The following is a 19,488-nucleotide window of genomic DNA, read 5'->3' on the forward strand; positions in this document are numbered from 1 at the left end:
AAGACGTATTCTTCAGGGATTCCGTTTCACCAGTTCAGCTTTTTGCATTCTCTTTTAAGTTATGGTTTTATACCATTCTTAAGGCTAGGGTGAAGGAAGAAGAGGATGAGATGTTTGACCTTGAAGATCTGGCATTCAGATCTTTGCTGTCCTCCTCTTATGCTGAAATAAAGCGGGGTGGGGGGCAGTGGTAGGGCAGGGGGACAGAAGAGAGCCAGACTCTCAGGGGGGCAGAAGCTTGGGTCCTGGTAATGAGAGTTAATGAAACTCTCTGCCCACCTCACCTCACTTGCCAGGCACACCTGGCAAACTCCTGCATTAAATACCCCGGGACTCTGAAATGATCAGGGCATCTCTGGAAGCCCCAGCCTTGATCTGAGCAAGTGAAGAGTACACCTATGGAAGAAGTCATTAAGAGCTAAATGTCTGTTCTTATCTAGAGCTGGGTTGAAGGTAGGATCTGGCTCTAATGTATTCCCCATATTCAGAGGTTCAGGATAGCTACCACTGTTCTCCAACTGAGAAAGTGGAAGACCAGGTAAGGAGTAACATAGATGGTGCTGTGTGAGACCCCATCTGGCCTCAGAAACTGCCAGGTTTGAGATATCTGGGGAGAAAAGACCAGGCAAGGAGAATAATGAGGACTGTGCTTACTGATACAAGTCTAGAGAGCCAGGCCTTCTCTGACTTTCTCCTTGTAGGTACAAGGATCATGCAACAGGTAAAGGCCCTCAGCTTATGGACAAGGTGGGCTCTTTGGACCTTGAAACTCTCCTGCCACCTTTAGAGGAGGGAGAGTGAAATAAAGTTTAGAGCACATCTTTCTCTATCCTTAAAGGGCCTTGGGGAGTCCCATCATTTTGTCTGTTGTCAACTCAGTCCTAGACAAAGTCTGGACTAGAATTCTCAAGACATTAGCATCAAGTCCTCTAAATAGAACTAGGACTCAATACTCTGAATCATAATAAGACCTGTAGTTTAGAACTAGGGTCTGCCTGTGGGCCTACTTGTATAGGGACAGCAAGAATTTCTTTCATAAGATCCAATATTTGTTCTAGACTAAGAATTTCTTCTTCTTATCCTATAGCTATTACCACTTTTACTACAAATATCCCATGTGGCATTTTGGATGGGCAGGCCTACTGTTGGAAGCTTTGGTTTCAGGGGACAAAAAGCAAGCTCTAGATAGCCCTAAGTAAAGTGGAAAAGTAGATGGCTTTCTCACGATCCACCCACTTGTTTTATCAATATCCATCTGCTGTCTTATGAGGGGTTGCTAATCTTCATCTCAGCTACCAGTATTGAGCATTACTGTATGCCAGGCTATTTATATGCCCCATATCAGTTCTGTGAGTTCTATTTTTTTCCTCATTTCACATGTGAGGAAAGATGACATTGAGGCTTACAGGGTGATGTAACCCACTGGCAGTCACAGAGCCAGGAAGAGGCAGAGCTGGGACTTGCTCCCAGGCGTGTGCTTATCATTTCCCACCCCTGCTAAGACCACCCTTCAAAGATAAAAGAATCTGCTGCTTATTCTCAGCTAAGATGTTAAGTGACTATTGAGGTGTTTATGTGCCAAGCAGCTAAAACTGACTCTGAGCACTTTGCCTTTGCCTCTGCAGATATTTCTATTTTAAAAAAGACTCAAAGACAAAAAATCCATAGAGGTGGAACAACGGAATAGTGTTATTAGGAAGGCAGGGGCTACCGAAGATTCCTCAAATTGCTGCAGAACAGCAGCTCTAAGCCGAGCATTCCACAACACAGCCCTGTGCACATCAGACACTTAACTATAATCTGATTAAAACTCAGTTAATGTTCTCATTACATGCATGTAAGAAGAACACAAGGAAAGCTGCTTTGGTTAACTTTAGTTTCTCCTGTTGACAAAGCATCAGCTTTAGCCACCAACTCCATATATGTGCCTGGAAATTTGAAACGCCTGCTGTTCCTAGGTCAGGATTTTGGTTTAGGTTTTATACGACACTTGGGTTTATACTTTAAGAAAAATGAGAAAATGTCCTTTAAAAAGTTCATGGAAAATAACATATGGCTTTACTTGGAATTGATCAGATATAATGGTGAGCTTGTCCTGTTTTCGAAATACCTTTATGATGTTTTTGTCTTGTTTGCCCTTGATCACAATTTCAGTGCAAACATACTTCTGGATGATCAGTTTCAACCCAAACTAACTGATTTTGCCATGGCACACATCCGACCCCACCTAGAACCTCAGAGCTCTGTCCTAAGCATGACCAGCAGCAGCAGTAAGCATTTGTGGTACATGCCAGAAGAGTATATCAGACAGGGCAAACTTTCTGTTAAAACAGATGTCTACAGCTTTGGAATTGTAAGTACCAACTACCAGTTAACAAAGTAGAAGAGTTTGTTGCCAAGAATACACTAAATTCCAAGAATTATTTTAAAGGCTTTAGCTTTTAGACCTATTGATTTTCTGTTACTCATTGTCTTATACATTAATTTTGTATAATCAATCAAGTAATGAAATGTAAAGTCATTAATTAGAATGAACTGTATTCAGCATTGAGGTTAATAGTCATGACTAATTATGTGTATATATTTAATATTTGTAATATTTTAATAATATTTATAATAATTTAGTAATTATTACTATGTGTATAATATTAATATTACGTAGTTGACTTTCTATATGTTCCTTGTAGGTAATAATGGAAGTTCTGACAGGTTGTAAAGTGGTGTTAGATGAGCCAAAGCATATCCAGCTGGTAAGAATTGTCTTCATCTCTGCCTATTTCTTGGTCACTTTTTGGATAGATTCTGAGTTCTCAGTGATGAGTTTGTCTCCTTTTCTTCCTAGAGGGATCTCCTTATAGAATTGCTGGAGAAGAGAGGCCTCGATTCATGTATCTCATTTCTAGATAAGAAAGTACATCCCTGTCCTCGGAATTTTTCCGCCAAGCTGTTCCCTTTGGCAGGCCAGTGTGCTGCAACACGGGCAAAATTAAGACCCTCGATGGATGAAGTACGTATACCCACGGTTTTATTAAAAACCGAGTCCATGGAACCATGGAAAATCTAAATTGGATAAATTGTGTATCTTTGTGAATATCAATGAGACAAATGCAGCTCTCAACAGAGAATTCTCACCTAATAGATAGCTTTTCCAGCTCAGAAAGTCTCATCGTTTGGTACTCTGAAAGAGGGTATTACTGGGTGGGACCAGGGCAACCACAAAAAATTTAATGAAAAGACATGTGACTAATTTGGAGAGAATATTTTATTCAACGTTCGTGAAGAGATCTGGTCCATTAAGAATGAAGCATACGGGAATTCCCTGGTGGTCCAGTGGTTAGGACTCAGTGCTTTCACTGCCAGGGCCTGGGTTCAAACCCTGGTTGGGGAACTAAGATTCCACATGCTGCGTGGTGTGGCCAAATTTTTTAAAAAATGCATCATGTATTTCCCTTATTGATTTTTTAATTTACTCATCTGTCCATCAATTTAATCATCTAGACGTTTATTTGTTTACAATAAACAAATATTTAGTACCTGCTTTGCACGTACCAGACTTTGGACTAGGTGCTGGTGATACAACAGTGATCAAGGTACTGAATTGCTGCCCTTCAGCTCACAGTTCAAAGGGAGAGTCAGATCTATAAACATGAAGTTTCGGTACCAGAAGATAAGCATGATGATAGATGGGAGCGTAGAGTCAGAATACGTCCCAGCCTATGAAGTCAAGGAAGCTTCTTGATGGAGGTGATAGCTGAGCTGTGATCTGAAGAACAGGTTGGATTTAGGTATTAAAGATGGAAGGACATTCCAGGGAGAGAATCTACACCTGCAAAGGCTCAGAGGTGCAGTGGATTCCTTGGCACCAAGACTGCAGATTGTCTAGCACCATGGAAGTGGGATGGTGGAGAGCAAAAGCTGGACGTGTTTAAAATAATAGGAGGTTCCAGGTGATCGAGGGACGTGAATTCCATTCTAAGAATTTGGATTCCATCCTAAGTCTATTGTAGAGCCATGGAAGGGTTTTAAACAAGGAGTTGACATAATCAGAATATAAAGACCATTGGCCTGGGAGTCAGGAGAGCTGTGTTCTAGGCCTGACACCACAAGTAAGAGCTGTGTGGCCTGCAATCTTGGGCCCGGAAAGGAGCTTTGAGATATATAGTGGAGGGAACGTGAAATTGGGAGCCGGAAGACGTGGGGTCAGGCAACAGGTCTGCTCCTTACTGGCCAGCGATAGCGATTCCCTTTTCTGAGCCTCAGCCTTTTCATCTATAAAGTGAGGGTATTAACGTTTGTGCAGGTTAAATGAGGTGATGTGTGTGAAAACACTTTGTAAATTATAAAGCTCTCTATAGGTATTTTTTAAATTACGTGTGTGTGTAAATGTATGTTATTTTATATCAGGTTAATGGTTCTCAATTCAGCTGCATATCCAATTCAGCTGCATATCCAAATCAACTGCAAAGCTTGTAAAATACAGATCCCTGGGCCCCCATGTCCATATTTTTTGAATGACCATCTTTAGGTTGGGGCTAAGGGATCTGTTTTTTAAGAAAGCTTCCCTAGGTAGTCTGGCATTTGAGAACTATAGATTGGGTTCACCATCCCCTGACCCCTTCCAATCCTCCACATATTAAGGCTGAAGTAAAAAATGATAAGAGATTCATCCAAGGTCACAAAGTAGTTGGTGGCAAATCTAGGCATAAAGTCAGGTCTCTTGATAATCAATTTCTTTTCTACTTTGCTTCAAGTCACTTAATTTATTAACATGAAGGAGTTTAGCTAATCTTTAATTCCTTCGCATTTCAAATTCTATAGTTGAATTTATTTCATGAAAATAAGAGAATATTCCTTAATAGGTAGACAGAAAAAAAAGGTAAAAGGAGAGGTTATTCAGACTTCACCCAATGTGTGTTGGCTTCTTGGTTAATCAGGTCCTAACTGTTCTTGAAAGTACTCAAGCCAGCTTGTATTTTGCGGAAGATCCTCCCACATCCTTGAAGTCCTTCAGGAGTCCTTCTCCTCTGTTCTTCGATAATGTACCAAGTATTCCAGTGGAAGACGATGAAAACCAGAATAATCCATCGCTGCCTCACGATAAAGGTTGGAGAAAAGGGAGAACGACTCAGAAAACTCCCTTTGAATGCAGCCAGTCTGAGGTTACATTCCTGGGCTTTGACAGAAAGACAGGGAGTGGGAGGAATGAGGACACTAGCAATGTGCCCAGTTCTGCTTGTGAAGAAAGTTGGTCTCCAAAGCCTGCAGCTCCATCCCAGGATGTGAGGGCCTCTGGTGTGAATAGGGACCCTTCTGCGGAAGTTCCAGGGCATTCCTACAGGAGCATGCCAGTGGAGGCCAGCTGTTCCTCTGAATTTTCCTGGAATGAATGTGAACAGTGCAAAAAGGCATCAGTTTCACCAGAAGATAAAGAAGAAAGCAAGTATTGCTGAGGCACCTGAGTACAGGTCTCATCCTGGGAAGACATTGTCTTTATTGGGAGCGCCAAGAGGATGATTGATGGTGAACTTGGGTAATGCAGATCAATGATCGGAACAATTCTATTCCATTCCTTCCAACTTGTAGAACAGAGTGGCTTAAAGTTTTGTTTTAGCACGATCATTGCCTCATGATCAAACCTGGACTAAATTAGAACCATTCAGAATTACTTAAGATTGTAGACTGTGACTTCAGACCAACAAAACAATCAAAACCTACCAAAATGGAAGTGGATTCCAGTGTCTTCTCCCTCAGCATCCACGTGACTCCTCAGAGCCTCCAGTCTGCCAAGTACATTCAGTTCAGTTGGATTCCATCGTTTTGGTTTAGCTTGCTTGCGAAGGTCGTCAGAAACGTCTAACTTGTAAATGTTAATAGATACCATACCTTTTTAAAGAATTGCCTTTTTGCTTATTTCAATCAACTCTTAGTATATTTCTGTTCATCCCTGTCAAGTCTGCCTATCTGAACATGAGCCATGACATGCCCAAGATCTGTATTTCTGTATTTAAACTCTTAAGATAGTTTATCTCCTATAATATTGACTATTATTACAATTTTTTTTACATAGAGACTATTATATCCTGAATAGAATGTATGAAATTTTAATCAAGCCATTTTTGTTCCAAGAAAATGGCTGGTCATAAAGGCCTAGGTCAGTTTTTTCTTTGTTTCCAACTCTGTGCCTTTACTGCTGGTGTTTACTAGATCTCCCCCTTTTGAAATCCTACCCAGTCTTTCAGGGCCCACCATAACTGTCATCCTCCAGGAAGCTTTCCTAATCTTTCCAGCCAATAGTAATCACTTTATCAGCATTTCCATAGCAATTTCTTTTTTTTTTCCATTTTTAAAGATTTTTAATTGAAGTACAGTTGATTTACAGTGTTGTGTTAGTTTCTGGTGTACAGCAAAATGATTCAGTTAGACGCATATATACATATTCTTTTTCATGTTCTTTTCCATTATGGTTTATTACAGAAAATTGAATATAGTTCCCTGTGCTATTCAGTAGGACCTTGTTGTTTATTTTATATATAGTAGTTCGTATCGGCTAATCCCAAACTCCTAATTGACCCCCCCTTTCCCCTTTGATAACAATGTTTGTTTTCTGTGTCTGTGAATCTGTTTATGTTTTGTAAATAAGTTCATTTGTATCATCTGTAGCAATGTCTCTGTATTTCTGTTTTATATTTGTCACTTTCTGAATTATATCCAAGTTGCCTGTGCTATCATATCTCTCTTCCTAGATGGTAAACTCCTGTATTAGTTTCCTACTGTCGCTGTAACAAATTATCACAAGCTTAGTGGCTTAAAACAACATAAATTAATTATTTTACAGTTCTAGAGGTCAGAAGTCCTTGGCATTCCTTCTGAAGGCTCTAGGGGAGAATTCGTTCCCTTGCCTTTTCTAGCTTCTAGACACTGTATGCATTCTTTGGTTCATGGCTTCTTCCTCTATCCTCAAAGCCAGCAACATGACATCTTTAAATCTAGATCTCTCTCTGAACTCTTTTTCATCACCACTTCCTCTTTCTTTGGCCCTCCAAAGGATCCTTGTGATTGCATGGGGCCCACTCAGATAATACAGGAAAACCTCTGCATCTTAAGAGCCTTAATTTAATCACACCTGCAATGTCCCTTTTCTCCTCTAAAGTCATATATTCACAGGTTTCTGGAATTAGGACATGGACATCTTTGGGGCCATTCCTCTGTCTGTCACATTCCCTGACTGTGTAGGGTCCATCTCTTCAGGGCCTAGCATGTTATCCTATACAGAGCAGGTGTTTCCTTATAAGTTAAATTGAGTTACATTATCTCTGTGAACCCACATAATCAAAAATTCAGCTATAATAAACATTCCGGAGTAAATGAACAAAGTGGGGATAATGACTGTCTTTATGATGATGGACAGAAACACTCCACGAAAACCATTTCCAGAGGATTTACAGAATCTCCCTCTCCAGGATGTTTATAATAAAAGGGCAGACCTCAAGGAATAGGCCTATGATTGTTTTTTGTAGGTTTTTTTTTTTTTTGATAAGTCAGTACGGTTGAGTTAATCATAGTCAGATTGGAGTCCAGATTCAAGAACAATTAATCAAAGAAGGAAGTCGTCAGAAATCAGGGTCAGGTTAACAGACCAAGGTCAGAAACATGGAGCTACAATTCTGGGAAAAAGGATCTCATGGCAGGAAGTGAGGTTCAAAACACAATAAGCCTTAGCCTGATTGACAAGCCAAATAAAAGCCCCAGGCAAGCAGTTGGGAGAGGCCATCCCTGAGGGCTGGTCTGGGGGGACCTGGCTGCCCAGTGATGTCTTCCCCATCTGAGCATGAAGAATGTGTTCACGGTGCTCCCAAACTGCCCATATGCTAAGACTATCAGGGGAAAGGGTTGCCCTAGACTCATGTGATTTTACCTCTTGTGACCTGTCCGGTTTGAAAACTCTTGATTATACACGTTAATCAAGGAATCAGTAAAAGTCTTCAACATTTGGCCTTATATATCGCCAGCCATTCTGAGGCCGATTCAGCTTGTCTTATGTAGTCTGAAAGTATTTTGGCTGAATCGGGCAAATAAGCCTAGAATTGTGTGAAGTTGCCACTAATAATTCAAACGAGGTAATCAAGATAATCAAGAACTGACTCTGTGTTAAACTGCTTTTCACTTTGAATCCGAATCCCCCAGTACCTTCAAAGAGAGATCATTAAGGAAGCTCTGATTGACAGCAGGCCCACACCATTATTCATCACATGTGTAATCCGTTGGTATGATGTTGATTTGAACTTGCTTAGTTGACTTAAAGCAGTGTTTCTCAAAAAAAAAAAAAAAAACAAAAACAAACAGTGTTTCTCAAACTTTAACATGCAGCAAAATGACATGGAAGGCTTGTTAAAAACACAGATTGCTAGCTCCCAACCTATTCCATGGGATTTTGCTTAGCACTGAGTAGAAGCTCTAGAAATACTATTAGTCAATGATCTTTTTAACTAGATCACCTTGCTAGGGTGTGACTATTTTAGACATCTTAAAGACCAAGTCAGATTAGCTGGCAATAACCTAATTAATGATATGGTAAGCAGATACCACTGTGGCTAGAAATTACCAGAATTTTCTATTGAGTGATGCAGTCCTTACTAGATTTGCCTTCTAGTGGGTGCGTTAATAAATGTTAACTGTTAGGAATTAAATCTTGCATCCTGCTACAGGCAATAAGAGGATACCTTTGTGGCTTCATGATGTAAAGACTAAGACACATGAAGAAACCAATAATGAGCCCCCAAGTGTTTCCTCTGATCAGCAAACGTGAATTAGTAAAGAATTTCACTCGTCTTCATCCTTATAACGCACCATGGGCAATCCTCCAGGCAGATCCTATTTACTTGATAGGTTTTTGTGCCATTTTACAATCCCCAAAACATGAAGAAAGTATTTTGTTGTTTTTGAAATTAGGTATGGGATTTCTGACGTAGTCAATTTTATTGGCTTCCGGAGAATTGTTATGACGATCTGTGACCCACTGCATAATTGTGAAGTTTCATAAGGTGGTACATCCTCTTGTGTAAAACAGCTTTTATGACCTGAGGTATGATGAGTCTAGGAAGTGAGGGTTATGTGAGTAGCATTTATGAAGAATCAAGGCACTGTGTTAGCTACTAGGGTACCAAGTAAGGAGCAAACATTTTAGAAAGGACGAAAAGGCATCTACCCAAGTTAACTGTTCAGTGACATCTGTTATTTGAACCATAAACTATTGGAACCGAAAGTAGGGGCTGAAAGGGTGAGGAAGAGGTCTTACCCTTTTTACTGTGCACTTTCGAGAGGGCGAGGAAGGTGTCTTGGAGAAGCTTCCTGGAAAGAGAGAAGGGGTTAAGAGAAATAGAAAAGAACACCCAAGAAGCACTCCAGGATGGATACCCAGGGAACCAGGGGTCCACAGCTCTACCAGACCTCTGCACAGCCCCATCTCTGGGGCTGGAAGGATGGGGTGAGGGCAAAGGGAACCGGGTCCAGAGCTGTGGGTGTTTTTTTCCATTTAACCTTTACAGCCACCGTGAAGGTATGAATCCCATTTTATAGATGAGGAAACTGACTCAGGGTGGGTATGTAACTTGCCTAAGGTCGTCCCAGATCTGGAGGAGCCAGGATTTGAACCCACCTCTGTCAGACTTCAAAGCCCATGGGCTTTCTTGTACTCGACATGACACAAAGAAGCCACTGCAGATTCAAGCCCCTATGCAAAGGTCATTTGTCGATTCTAAAACTTTTCAGTAGGGACAGAAGCCTCACCATGTTTCCTGCCTTTTTCATTATTCTGTTCCTCTGCTTCAGGCACCCACCTCTGCAGTCATTTGATATGAGTTCAGTGAATTCATTCATTCATTGAATAAATATTTACCGATGGCCTCCTTTGTGTCAGACACTGTTCTAAGAGCTGGGGATACAGTGAAGATCAAAACCAACAAAAATCCCTGCCTTCATGGAACTTACATTTGAGTGAAAAATGAGTGAGTGGATGAACAGGAAATACTGTGGGAGAGTTGTAATCTCAGTTCTATCACTAACCAGCAGATCTCCGTGGGACCAGCCAAACTGAGTCGTCTCAAAAAAGAGTCTTCTCCAGACATAGACCCTGGCTTCTCTGCCAGCTCTTTTGTCAGGATTCAGAGAGGTTTTCTCCTTGTCCTGTGGTATAGCTCATGTCTCCACGCTAGCCTGTGGCTTCGCTGTTAGTGTCTATGGCATACTTTGTGGCAATCATGACAGCACTTCTTCCACTGACCTATGACTTCTTCAGGGCATTCATTGGGCTACTGATGCCATCTTCAGCAGGCTTCTGCTAAGAAATTTGAAGCATCTACACATGCCTCACTGCACCATCACCCCAAGCTGGAACTGCCTGTTGACTTCTCTCTCCTCCATAAAACTGAAACTTCCGTGAGGGCAGAGGCTATATCTTGCTCCTTTGGTATCCCTAACAGCTAGCACAGTACCTGGCACATACTACGGCCCAACGAACATTTGTAAAATGAATGAATTGAATAATCCTTCAAAACCTCTTCAGAATCATTGGTATCTAGTGTCTCAACACGGTCATCTAGATTGCACCCAAAGTCTGTCTTTCTAATATCCAGACTGTCACCAATCATTTGCTTAAAGGGTTCCATTTCACCATTCTTGGATGAAAGTTATGAATTTCAAATATTAATCTCTGTGATATCTTTGAAAAGAGGAATTAGAAATTGTATATGTTGCTTATAAATTTGCTTCACGGTGAAAAACATTCCCAAACCGTGTCTACGCAATGATAAGCCAACATTTTGACAGGGAATAAACTGATGTTTGTTGTATTTTGCTTCCATCTTTCTGTCCCAAATTATTTATGTGTATTTGATGGTCCATTAGATTTTATTGCAGGTATTTCCTTGGGAGGCATTTTTATTCCAAAGATGCCTACCAAACCTGCATTACCCACCACACTTTCACTTAAGAGCCTTCTTACTGATGTCATCTGCCTAATTGCAAATTTTTGTGGTCATCTGTATAAGTAGCAAGAGAGTATTTCCAATGTTTTTCAGTGGCTCCTTAGTTTTAAAACTTTCTTATAGACAAATGTTAGTTGGGATAGAGGGTAGGAAGGTAGGAAGAGTGTACTTGCAGGAGATTCAGACTCAGTTAATATTGGTGTATTTAGTACTATGCTAGCTGCATTCACACATCATCTAAGCTATTGAGCTGGGTTCTGTTACTATAAGATCAAGGAAAATGAGGTTCCAAGAAGTTGACTCTCATTCTGAGTCACACTGATGGGGATGCAAACTGAAAATTCTTTATTTAAGCCCAGGAAATACCTGCTCTGAAAAGGAGTAAATTAAAAAATTAAAAGTATCCCCTATTTGAAAATGAAAACAGCTAATAAATATGTTTTTATTATTTTTAATTATTATTAATTTTGTCCTCACAGATGGGCAAAGATTAAAACAATTGACAGGAGTATGGGCAAATGGGTATTCTTATTCACTATTGGCAGGAGTGGAGATTAGTACAGCCTTTCTAGAAGGTAGTATGTCAAAATTTTAAATGGTGAGACACTTTTACCCAGCAATTTGTTTAGGAATTTATCCTAATGAATAAAAGTTTCACAAGTGTGTAAACATGAGGGCAAAGATGTACTTTTTAGTGTTTGCATATTAAAATATTGGAAACAGCCTAAATATCTTTCCATAGAAGATGGGTTAAATAAATTACAGCACAAATATACAATTGAGTTGTATGCAACTAATTAAAAATTGTTTAGATCTGTGTTTATTGCTATAGAAAATTTGTCCCTGAAATATTATTGAATGAGAAAGCAGACTACCGAATAGTATGTTTAATATGGGCCCATTTATAACATTAGATATTTTTAAATAATATGTGTTTCATAGAGAAATCTTCGCTAAGAAGTTAATGATGGTTTCTTTCTGGGCTGTGGCGTTTGGGTGCTCTTTACTTTCTTTAGACGTTTATGTATTTGAAGTTTTTATAATGAGTATGTATCACTTTTATTATCAGAAAACAATAAAGCTATTTTTATTTTGGAAAAAAATGTTCTCTAGATTTCTACGTTTGCCTGACTCTTCGCTCAGCTGTGCCCTCGGTAACAACTGGCAACTGGTAATAACGCTTTTATTCCAATGCCCTTTATTATTTTTGTCTTCCAACCCTAGTGACTGACGCTCCCACGTAGATTTGTCTGGTATCCCCCGAGTAACAAGTTTTGAGAGGGCTTATAAAAGAAAAGTCCAAGAGGCAAAAACCAGACAAGCTGAAATACAGAAGAATGGAGAAGAGATCACAGTACACAACTGAGAATATCTGTAATTAAATATTAGTTGATTTTGGCAAAATCTTTAAAAGTTACCCTTAAGATCTATACTTGTTTCAAGTACTTCAAGAAGCAACCTACAGTTAAATTAGGGCTTCCCTGGTGGCGCAGTGGTTGAGAGTCCGCCTGCCGATGCAGGGGACACGGGTTCGTGCCCCGGTCCAGGAGGCCCACGTACCGTGAAAAAAAAAAAACCCCAAAACAAAAAAAAAAAAACACAAAAAAAGAAGCAACCTACAGTTAAATTAAAGATCTTTGGGGAGATAAATTTTTCACCCTTAAGTATCCATACCCCAGACTTGTGCCCCACTATCCGTTTCTAGCCTACACAAAAATTTTAACTTGCTGAATTTAGTAGACTCTGGTTATCGTTATCAACTGAAAATAAAACTTGCAACAGTGCAGAGAAAGAATGGCTGACTACCGTGCTTTTCTCCAGCAGGTAGAGGTGGAGGCTATATAACAATGCTAACGGGATCCACAATAACACATGAATTATAAAGGGAAAAAGCAAAGTATACACTAGGGTAAAATACCAATTCTGATGAGCTCTATCTGGGACTGTTGTGGACATAACGAAGTTATGGAGTGTGTAAATATAAAAACACTTCCTAGGCAAATCCAGCTGAAAGATAAATGAATGTTGGCTTCTTAAGAGCATAACATAGCCACAAATTTTGTTCTTTTATACTAAATTAATGTGTTGGTGCTATTCTTGTGTTTCCTAGAAGGGAAATGCCAGGTAATCCCAATGGTACCATCATTACAAAGATTTCAACAAAAGAGAAGTTAAGGAATCCAATACATAAATACAGTGTAAAATGGAATCATTCTGAACAGCACGTTGGAGTGAGGTAGAAATAACTTCTGGTGGTCTTCCTAGTCCCATTATTCACTAATGATAATTTCATGTCCTTCTGAAAGTGTACAGGCAAATTATGGTGTACTTGCAGGACCATTAAACACTGGATCTTGTGATGTTTTTAAATGTTTGTAACAGGATTTTTAAATAAGGGCTGCAGTGACTTCAGCCAAGGGCAAATATTAATCAATGACCTTTTATTGTTTTTATTTTATATACCTGGAGGAAAGGGCGTGCTTACCTCCCAGTATGCATACAAAGCCAAATATGCACGTTTACGTTAACTCGCTGCCTGCAGCTCTGAGGCCATTTGCTTTGTGATGGGAGGCAGAGCGATCTCTGACATTTTCATTATGCATCTGTCTGGCAGTTTGAAGCAGGAGAAATAATTCATGTGATTGCTAGTATCCTGTCTTGGCCATTAAAATGTATTTCCCTAATAAAAAAATTATCACCATATTTTATAAGGCATAGTCTGACATGTCTTCTTCTTTCTCCCCATCTCGTATCCTGGCATCATCGCTCCTGATTTCAATAGCCATGTGAGTGAACCAAGTAGCATTACTGCATCACAGTTAAAAGATCTCATTGATTACAGTGAAGCCACACTTAAACTTCCCTTCAGCCACTGTTCCCATGGCCACACTGGACCCTATCGCCACCTGAAGCTGCTGCACATCAGAAATCACAGTATGTTGTCCTTGACTTTATAAAGACCTCCCATTACCTGATCTCTCCTTTTTTTTTTTTTTTTTTAAAGAAGATGTTGGGGGTAGGAGTTTATTTATTTATTTATTTTTGCCGTGTTGGGTCTTCCTTTCTGTGCGAGGGCTTTCTCTAGTTGTGGCGAGCGGGGGCCACTCTTCATCGCGGTGCGCGGGCCTCTCACTGTCGCGGCCTCTCCCGTTGCGGAGCACAGGCTCCGGACGCGCAGGCCCAGCGGCCACGGCTCACAGGCCCAGCTGCTCTGCGGCATGTGGGATCCTCCCGGACCGGGGCACTAACCCGCGTCCCCTGCATCGGCAGGCGGACTCTCAACCACTGCGCCACCAGGGAAGCCCCTGATCTCTCCATTTTGTCCGGGCCTATCAGTGATCCTCTCCCATCTGCTCCATGTTTTTTCCTTTGCATAAGCTGGGCCATGCGTTCATCTGTATCAGTGATTGTGCTTATGGAGAAACAGAACCCCTACTAGGTGTTTCAAACAGATGAAATTTAATATTGGGAATCGGCTATCAAAGGGTTGGAAAGCCTAGAAGAGCGAAAAGAGGAAAATGTGAAGTTATCCAGAGATTAATAACTACAGGAAGCCATTCTCACTCTTACGGATGAAAGAGAAAAAAGGGAAAATGTATAACTAAGAGCCCACGACCCCTGTACTGCTGAGGCTGCTGATAACTTGCTGCCGATGCTTCTGGAATAGTGTTGCCAAGGAGAAAAGCAGGAATGTGGACGGAACCACCACCTGTGCTGCTGCCACTGTCACTGCCAGGGGCCCAGTAAGAAGCAGGGAAAGAAAAACCTCTATTTCTTCCACATCCCGTTATGAGAAGTTAGCTGCCAAGGGCATCTAGGAAATACAGGGGGGTTTTTTGTTTTTCTTTTGGCTGCCTTGGGTCTTCGTTGCTGTGCGCGGGCTTTCTCTAGTTGCGGCGCGCGGGGGCTACTCTTCGTTGAGTTACGCGGGCTTCTCATTGCGGTGGCTTCTCTTGTTGCAGAGCACAGGCCCTAGAGCGTGCAGGCTTCAGTAGTTGCAGCACGTGGGCTCAGTAGTTGTGGCTCATGGGCTCTAGAGCGCAGGTTCAGTGGTTGTGATGCATGGGCTTAGTTGTTCCACGGCATGGGGGATCTTCCCAGACCAGGGATTGAACCTGTGCCCCTTGAGTCGGCAGGAGGATTCTTAGCCACTGCGCCACCAGGGAAGTCCTGGAAATACAGTTTTGTCTGAACTATAGTGGAAAGCACAGACAGGCAAGCGTGGCGCTAAAAGCCAAAAGACAAATCCTACTCTTCAGCTGTTCAGCATTTATCCTCACCCTTGTACCCTTTATTTAACCTTGCAGTAACAATAATAGTATCATACAAATAACCCTAAAATAATTCAAGATGCTGTCACTCTCCCAAAAGAGGAGACACAAGGTCTCTTCAGTCATCATTTCTGTCTCTAGGTGATCTTAATTTATCTTCCACCTGGATTTTCTAAGAATAAAGGTAATCATCACCAACATTTCTTGTACAGAAGAAATGAGAGGGAAAACTAAAAATTGGTTAATATACGCAAATACAAAACAAAGGAAATATGCATGGCTGCTGTGGCCTTTGTTTCTATAATTTGTCACGAGGCTTTAATTTGTATTTACAATGTGCTTTTTTTTAGTCTCCTTCCATGTTCCCTTTGCCCTCAGCCAGCACCCTGGTTGTCTATGTTTCCTTCCCTGATGGCGTGCACCGAACCTTCATTCCTGAAGGCTTATTCCTCAGTGACCCTGCCTTTATTAGTGTGTAACCACTGCACATTAACTTTTACCCCTGGATATGGAACTATTAGCAAAGCAGAATTCCCTGGATTCCCAACCTAGTCCTTCCTGCCCTCGCTGTGCTCACCAATCTGGTCTCCCCTTGAAAACTGCAATCAATCCCCAGAGCCAGTGTAATAACCTACTTCTTTCTTCTTGGTTCAGTGGCACAAAGAGCCCCGAAAGACAGTCCCTCAACTTCCAGTTCAGTGAAACCATGGTTGTGTCCACAGGGATCATTTCTCACTTGAGATCCAGGACCTTTAAGTTAGCAGAGTTCTGAGTCTGGGACGAAGAGATGGGAAGCAAAAAAAAAAAAAACATGTGAGCAGGTATTTTTATTTTTCACAGCATCCTGGTCATTGAAAACTGGGGAAAAATTTAAATCATCAATAACTCTCTTAAAATATATAGTCAAATCAAATGTAATACTTTCAATAGGGTAGGTGAAAAGAATATTAGTTATTCTGTCATTTAATTTGGGTATGTTACTGTTAATTTAGTCTAAGGTTGTGCTGGGTGGAGATACATGCATGCACATATGCATGCATGTATGTGCTTGTCTGTGGTGTATGTGTGTGTGTGTCTCTCGAATTCATCACTTTATACGAGCTCTTACTGAGCTTGTGGCTCTACCAAGGTCTTGAGGTCTTTTTCACATAACCTGCTGATAGCACACCTCTCCTTCATCCTTTCCTTGTGTAATTGATTTTTATGAAATAAAACCCAGAGTATATTACATTTGCATTTTTATAACACTATCCAACCATTTTTAAATGACTTAATGTGCCTCGTGCTTCAGTGTCATCTTGTTTGTTTTGACTTATTGATCCCACCTTTTGAGCTTATCATGCTGCCTTTCAGCAGTCAGCTCCAGCCTCGCTAGCCTTCTTGCACGCCAAGCTCATCCCCATGCAGGACTTTCACACTCGCTGTTCCTCTGCCTGGAACTCTCTTCCCCAATAATTTCTCCCTCTGCTATTACTCTCTATCACCTTTTACACTGTATCCTTCAATTTATTTGTCAGTGCATGATATTATATATTTATTTGTTTATCATCAATCTTCTCTAGAATATAAAATCCATGAGGTCAAGGACTTTCACTTGTTCACCGATGGATCCCTGCCACACTTAGAAAATTTCCTGAAACATAACAGATGCTCCATAAACATTTTTTGAACACATGAACTAGCTAGTCTTTAAAGAAATTTTTAATTGAATTATGGTTGATTTACAATGTTGTGTTAGTTTCAGGTGTACAGCAAAGTGATTCGGTTATATATATATTTTTTCAGGTTCTTTTCCATTATAGTTTATTACAAGATATTGAATAGAGTTCCCTGTGCTATACAGTAGGACCTTGTTGTTTATCCTATATACAGTAGTCTATATCTGCTAATCCCATACCCCTAATTTATCCCTCTCCCCTTTCCCCTTTGGTAATCATAAGTTTGTTTTCTATGTCTGTGAGTCTGTTTTTGTTTTGTAAATAAATTCATTTGTATTATTTTTTAGATTCCACATATAAGTGATATCATAATATTTTCTTAAAATTTTTAATTTTATTATCCAACCTTTAAGTTCTGTTCAGACTTGTATCATTGGCCGGTTTGATGAGATTGCTTTCTCTATCCACAAAATTGTTGATAAAAAGTGCTCTACAGGATAAGGCCAGTTTCAGAACCATGTGGCACTCCACAGAGTACTTTCTTTGAGGTTAATGTCTTTCCAATAATTTTTAAAAATTAGGAATAAATTCAACGAACTCTGATTTCATCTCATTTTCCAAATACTTCTCTATCTTGAATGCAAGATATGATCCAAGTTCTTTAAGTAGTGCAAGAGGGACTTCACAAACTGGTCCCAAACAATTTTTCCGTCATTTATATCCCATCACTACCTGCTTCCTGCCTCCTGTCCATAGACTTTGTATCTTTCATTCTAGTCCCACTAAACTTGTTATGATTCCTGAAGCATACCACGTCCCTTCTCATCTCCATGCCTTAGCACATGCAGTTCCAGCTATCTGGAATACCCTCCTCTCCCATCCCCACCTTCAGCTAGGTCCATCCTTATACACCATCCACGACCTAGCATAAATATCACTTTCTCCATGAATCCTTCCCAAACTTCCCTGGGTGATTAATCACCCACTCCTCTGTTCTCCCTCAGTAATTTAGAGGTTTGTCCACTGCTGCATTTTGCTTATTGTTTGTAATCTTTACCATATTATTTATGTCTCTTTTCAGTGTTAAGATGCTGACCTCCTCCAGGTATGAAGTTAGATACTGATGGATATCTACTGAATAAATGAAAAACATAATGAAATATTTAGTTCATTTCTTGTTACAGCTTTAAAAAAGCAGGTCGTGCCCAGTAGGACTGGCTTCCATCAAGGATGGCATTGACATTGGTGAGTTTTTGGGATCCATCTTAGCCTTGCCATCTCAGAGACCTGAATTCCTCAGTCTGTTTGGAATGGACTTACTCTCAGTGGCAGAGCTGCATTGATCAGGTTCATGGAGGTTTATAAAAATCAGCATACTAATTCTCTACTTTCTAATGAAAAAATATAACTGTCCAGAGAACTGAAATACTCCAGTCAACCTATTAGTGCATTGTCCCCCTGGAGGCAAGTTATATTTGAAGCAATATGATATGGCCCAGGGGAATTCATTGATCTTAAGTATTCCTCAATGAAGGAAGCTTGAGACTGTCTCATGCACTAGAGAAGTAGTCTCTCCAAGGAAACTTGGTGCTTAACCAAGACTGCCACGCCTGGGCAGGGCCTGGGTGATCACCTTCAACATGTCTGCTAACTCTCCATTTCCTGTGCAGCTTTGGTCAACCCACATCTCTTGGCCCAAGACAGGACTTAAAGAAATTTCACTAAATGTCTGGTGACAAAGTTACGTTTGTATCTGAGTTCCCATTCTTCCCATTTATATAATCATGGACGCTCTCCTGGTTTGTTCATATTTACTGTGTATAGGTTTAACTAACTTAACTCCAAGGACAACTATATTTCCACCTCATTGCCAACCCTGTTTGATGACAACAAGACCTAAAAGGGTTGAGTGGCTAATCAAGGTCTTAGAACTTCTCAGTGGAAGAGGCAGAAATTCATCCCTGGTCTTGTTGCTCTAATCTGGTATGCTTTCTATTATTATTTTCATGTGGAAATCCCTTATAATTATTCAAGAAGGACTAGTTCTTAGCCTTTTTTACCTGATTAAACACATGTTTTTTCAAAAGGCTTAAAAACTTTGGCACATTGTTGGCACATGTATGAATCTATCCTATGGAAATCATATCCTATGGAGGTACAAAAATTATAGCTAGAAGGATGTTCATTGCTACATGGTTTACAATAGTAAATAGCTGAAAAGAACCTAAATGTTCAACAACAGGAAATTTGTGAAATTATAACTATAGTTATTAACATAATGTTATAAAGAATGTTCGCCTTACATTGTTAAGTTGGAAAAGGCAGATTACTAAACGCTATGTAAAATAGGATCCTACTTTTTGCAAAAAGAAAGTATATGGATACATAAATATAGAAAAAGAACTAGAAGAAAATAAAAATAAAGAAAGTGGTTAGGATTATAACGATGTTTTTCCTTTTTTGGCTTATTTGTTTTTTTAAAATTTTCTACAATGAACATGTATTCAATTTTAAAAATGATTGCCATTATTAGAATAGTTGAAAATTAATTTTCATAATCTTATTTGATGGGATTTG

General features: G+C 40.1%; 1 protein-coding gene across 8 annotated transcripts in view; it reads left to right on the plus strand.

Moving 5' to 3' along the window:
• The window catches only part of IRAK3 (interleukin 1 receptor associated kinase 3), a 77,525-nt gene extending 58,480 nt beyond the window's left edge, over positions 1 to 19,045 (plus strand). For 4 of the 8 annotated variants that reach the window (XM_027106934.1, XM_027106932.1, XM_027106933.1 and 1 more), the window contains 4 exons: positions 2,155 to 2,353; positions 2,688 to 2,750; positions 2,843 to 3,007; positions 4,935 to 6,341. In XM_027106934.1, the coding sequence (XP_026962735.1) occupies positions 2,155 to 2,353; positions 2,688 to 2,750; positions 2,843 to 3,007; positions 4,935 to 5,450 (943 nt within the window). In that variant the 3' untranslated portion in view covers positions 5,451 to 6,341. Of the gene's footprint in view, positions 1 to 2,154; positions 2,354 to 2,687; positions 2,751 to 2,842; positions 3,008 to 4,934; positions 6,342 to 12,095; positions 14,050 to 17,992 lie in introns of those variants that run through there. The other 4 variants (XR_003432884.1, XR_003432885.1, XR_003432882.1 and 1 more) reach the window with 4 other exon arrangements.
• Positions 19,046 to 19,488: the final 443 nt, after the last annotated feature.

The sequence above is a fragment of the Aethalodelphis obliquidens genome, unplaced genomic scaffold (genome assembly GCF_003676395.1).
Source record: "Aethalodelphis obliquidens isolate GAN/ISIS:26980383/991018 unplaced genomic scaffold, ASM367639v1 scaffold8, whole genome shotgun sequence".
Classification (NCBI taxonomy): domain Eukaryota; kingdom Metazoa; phylum Chordata; class Mammalia; order Artiodactyla; family Delphinidae; genus Aethalodelphis; species Aethalodelphis obliquidens.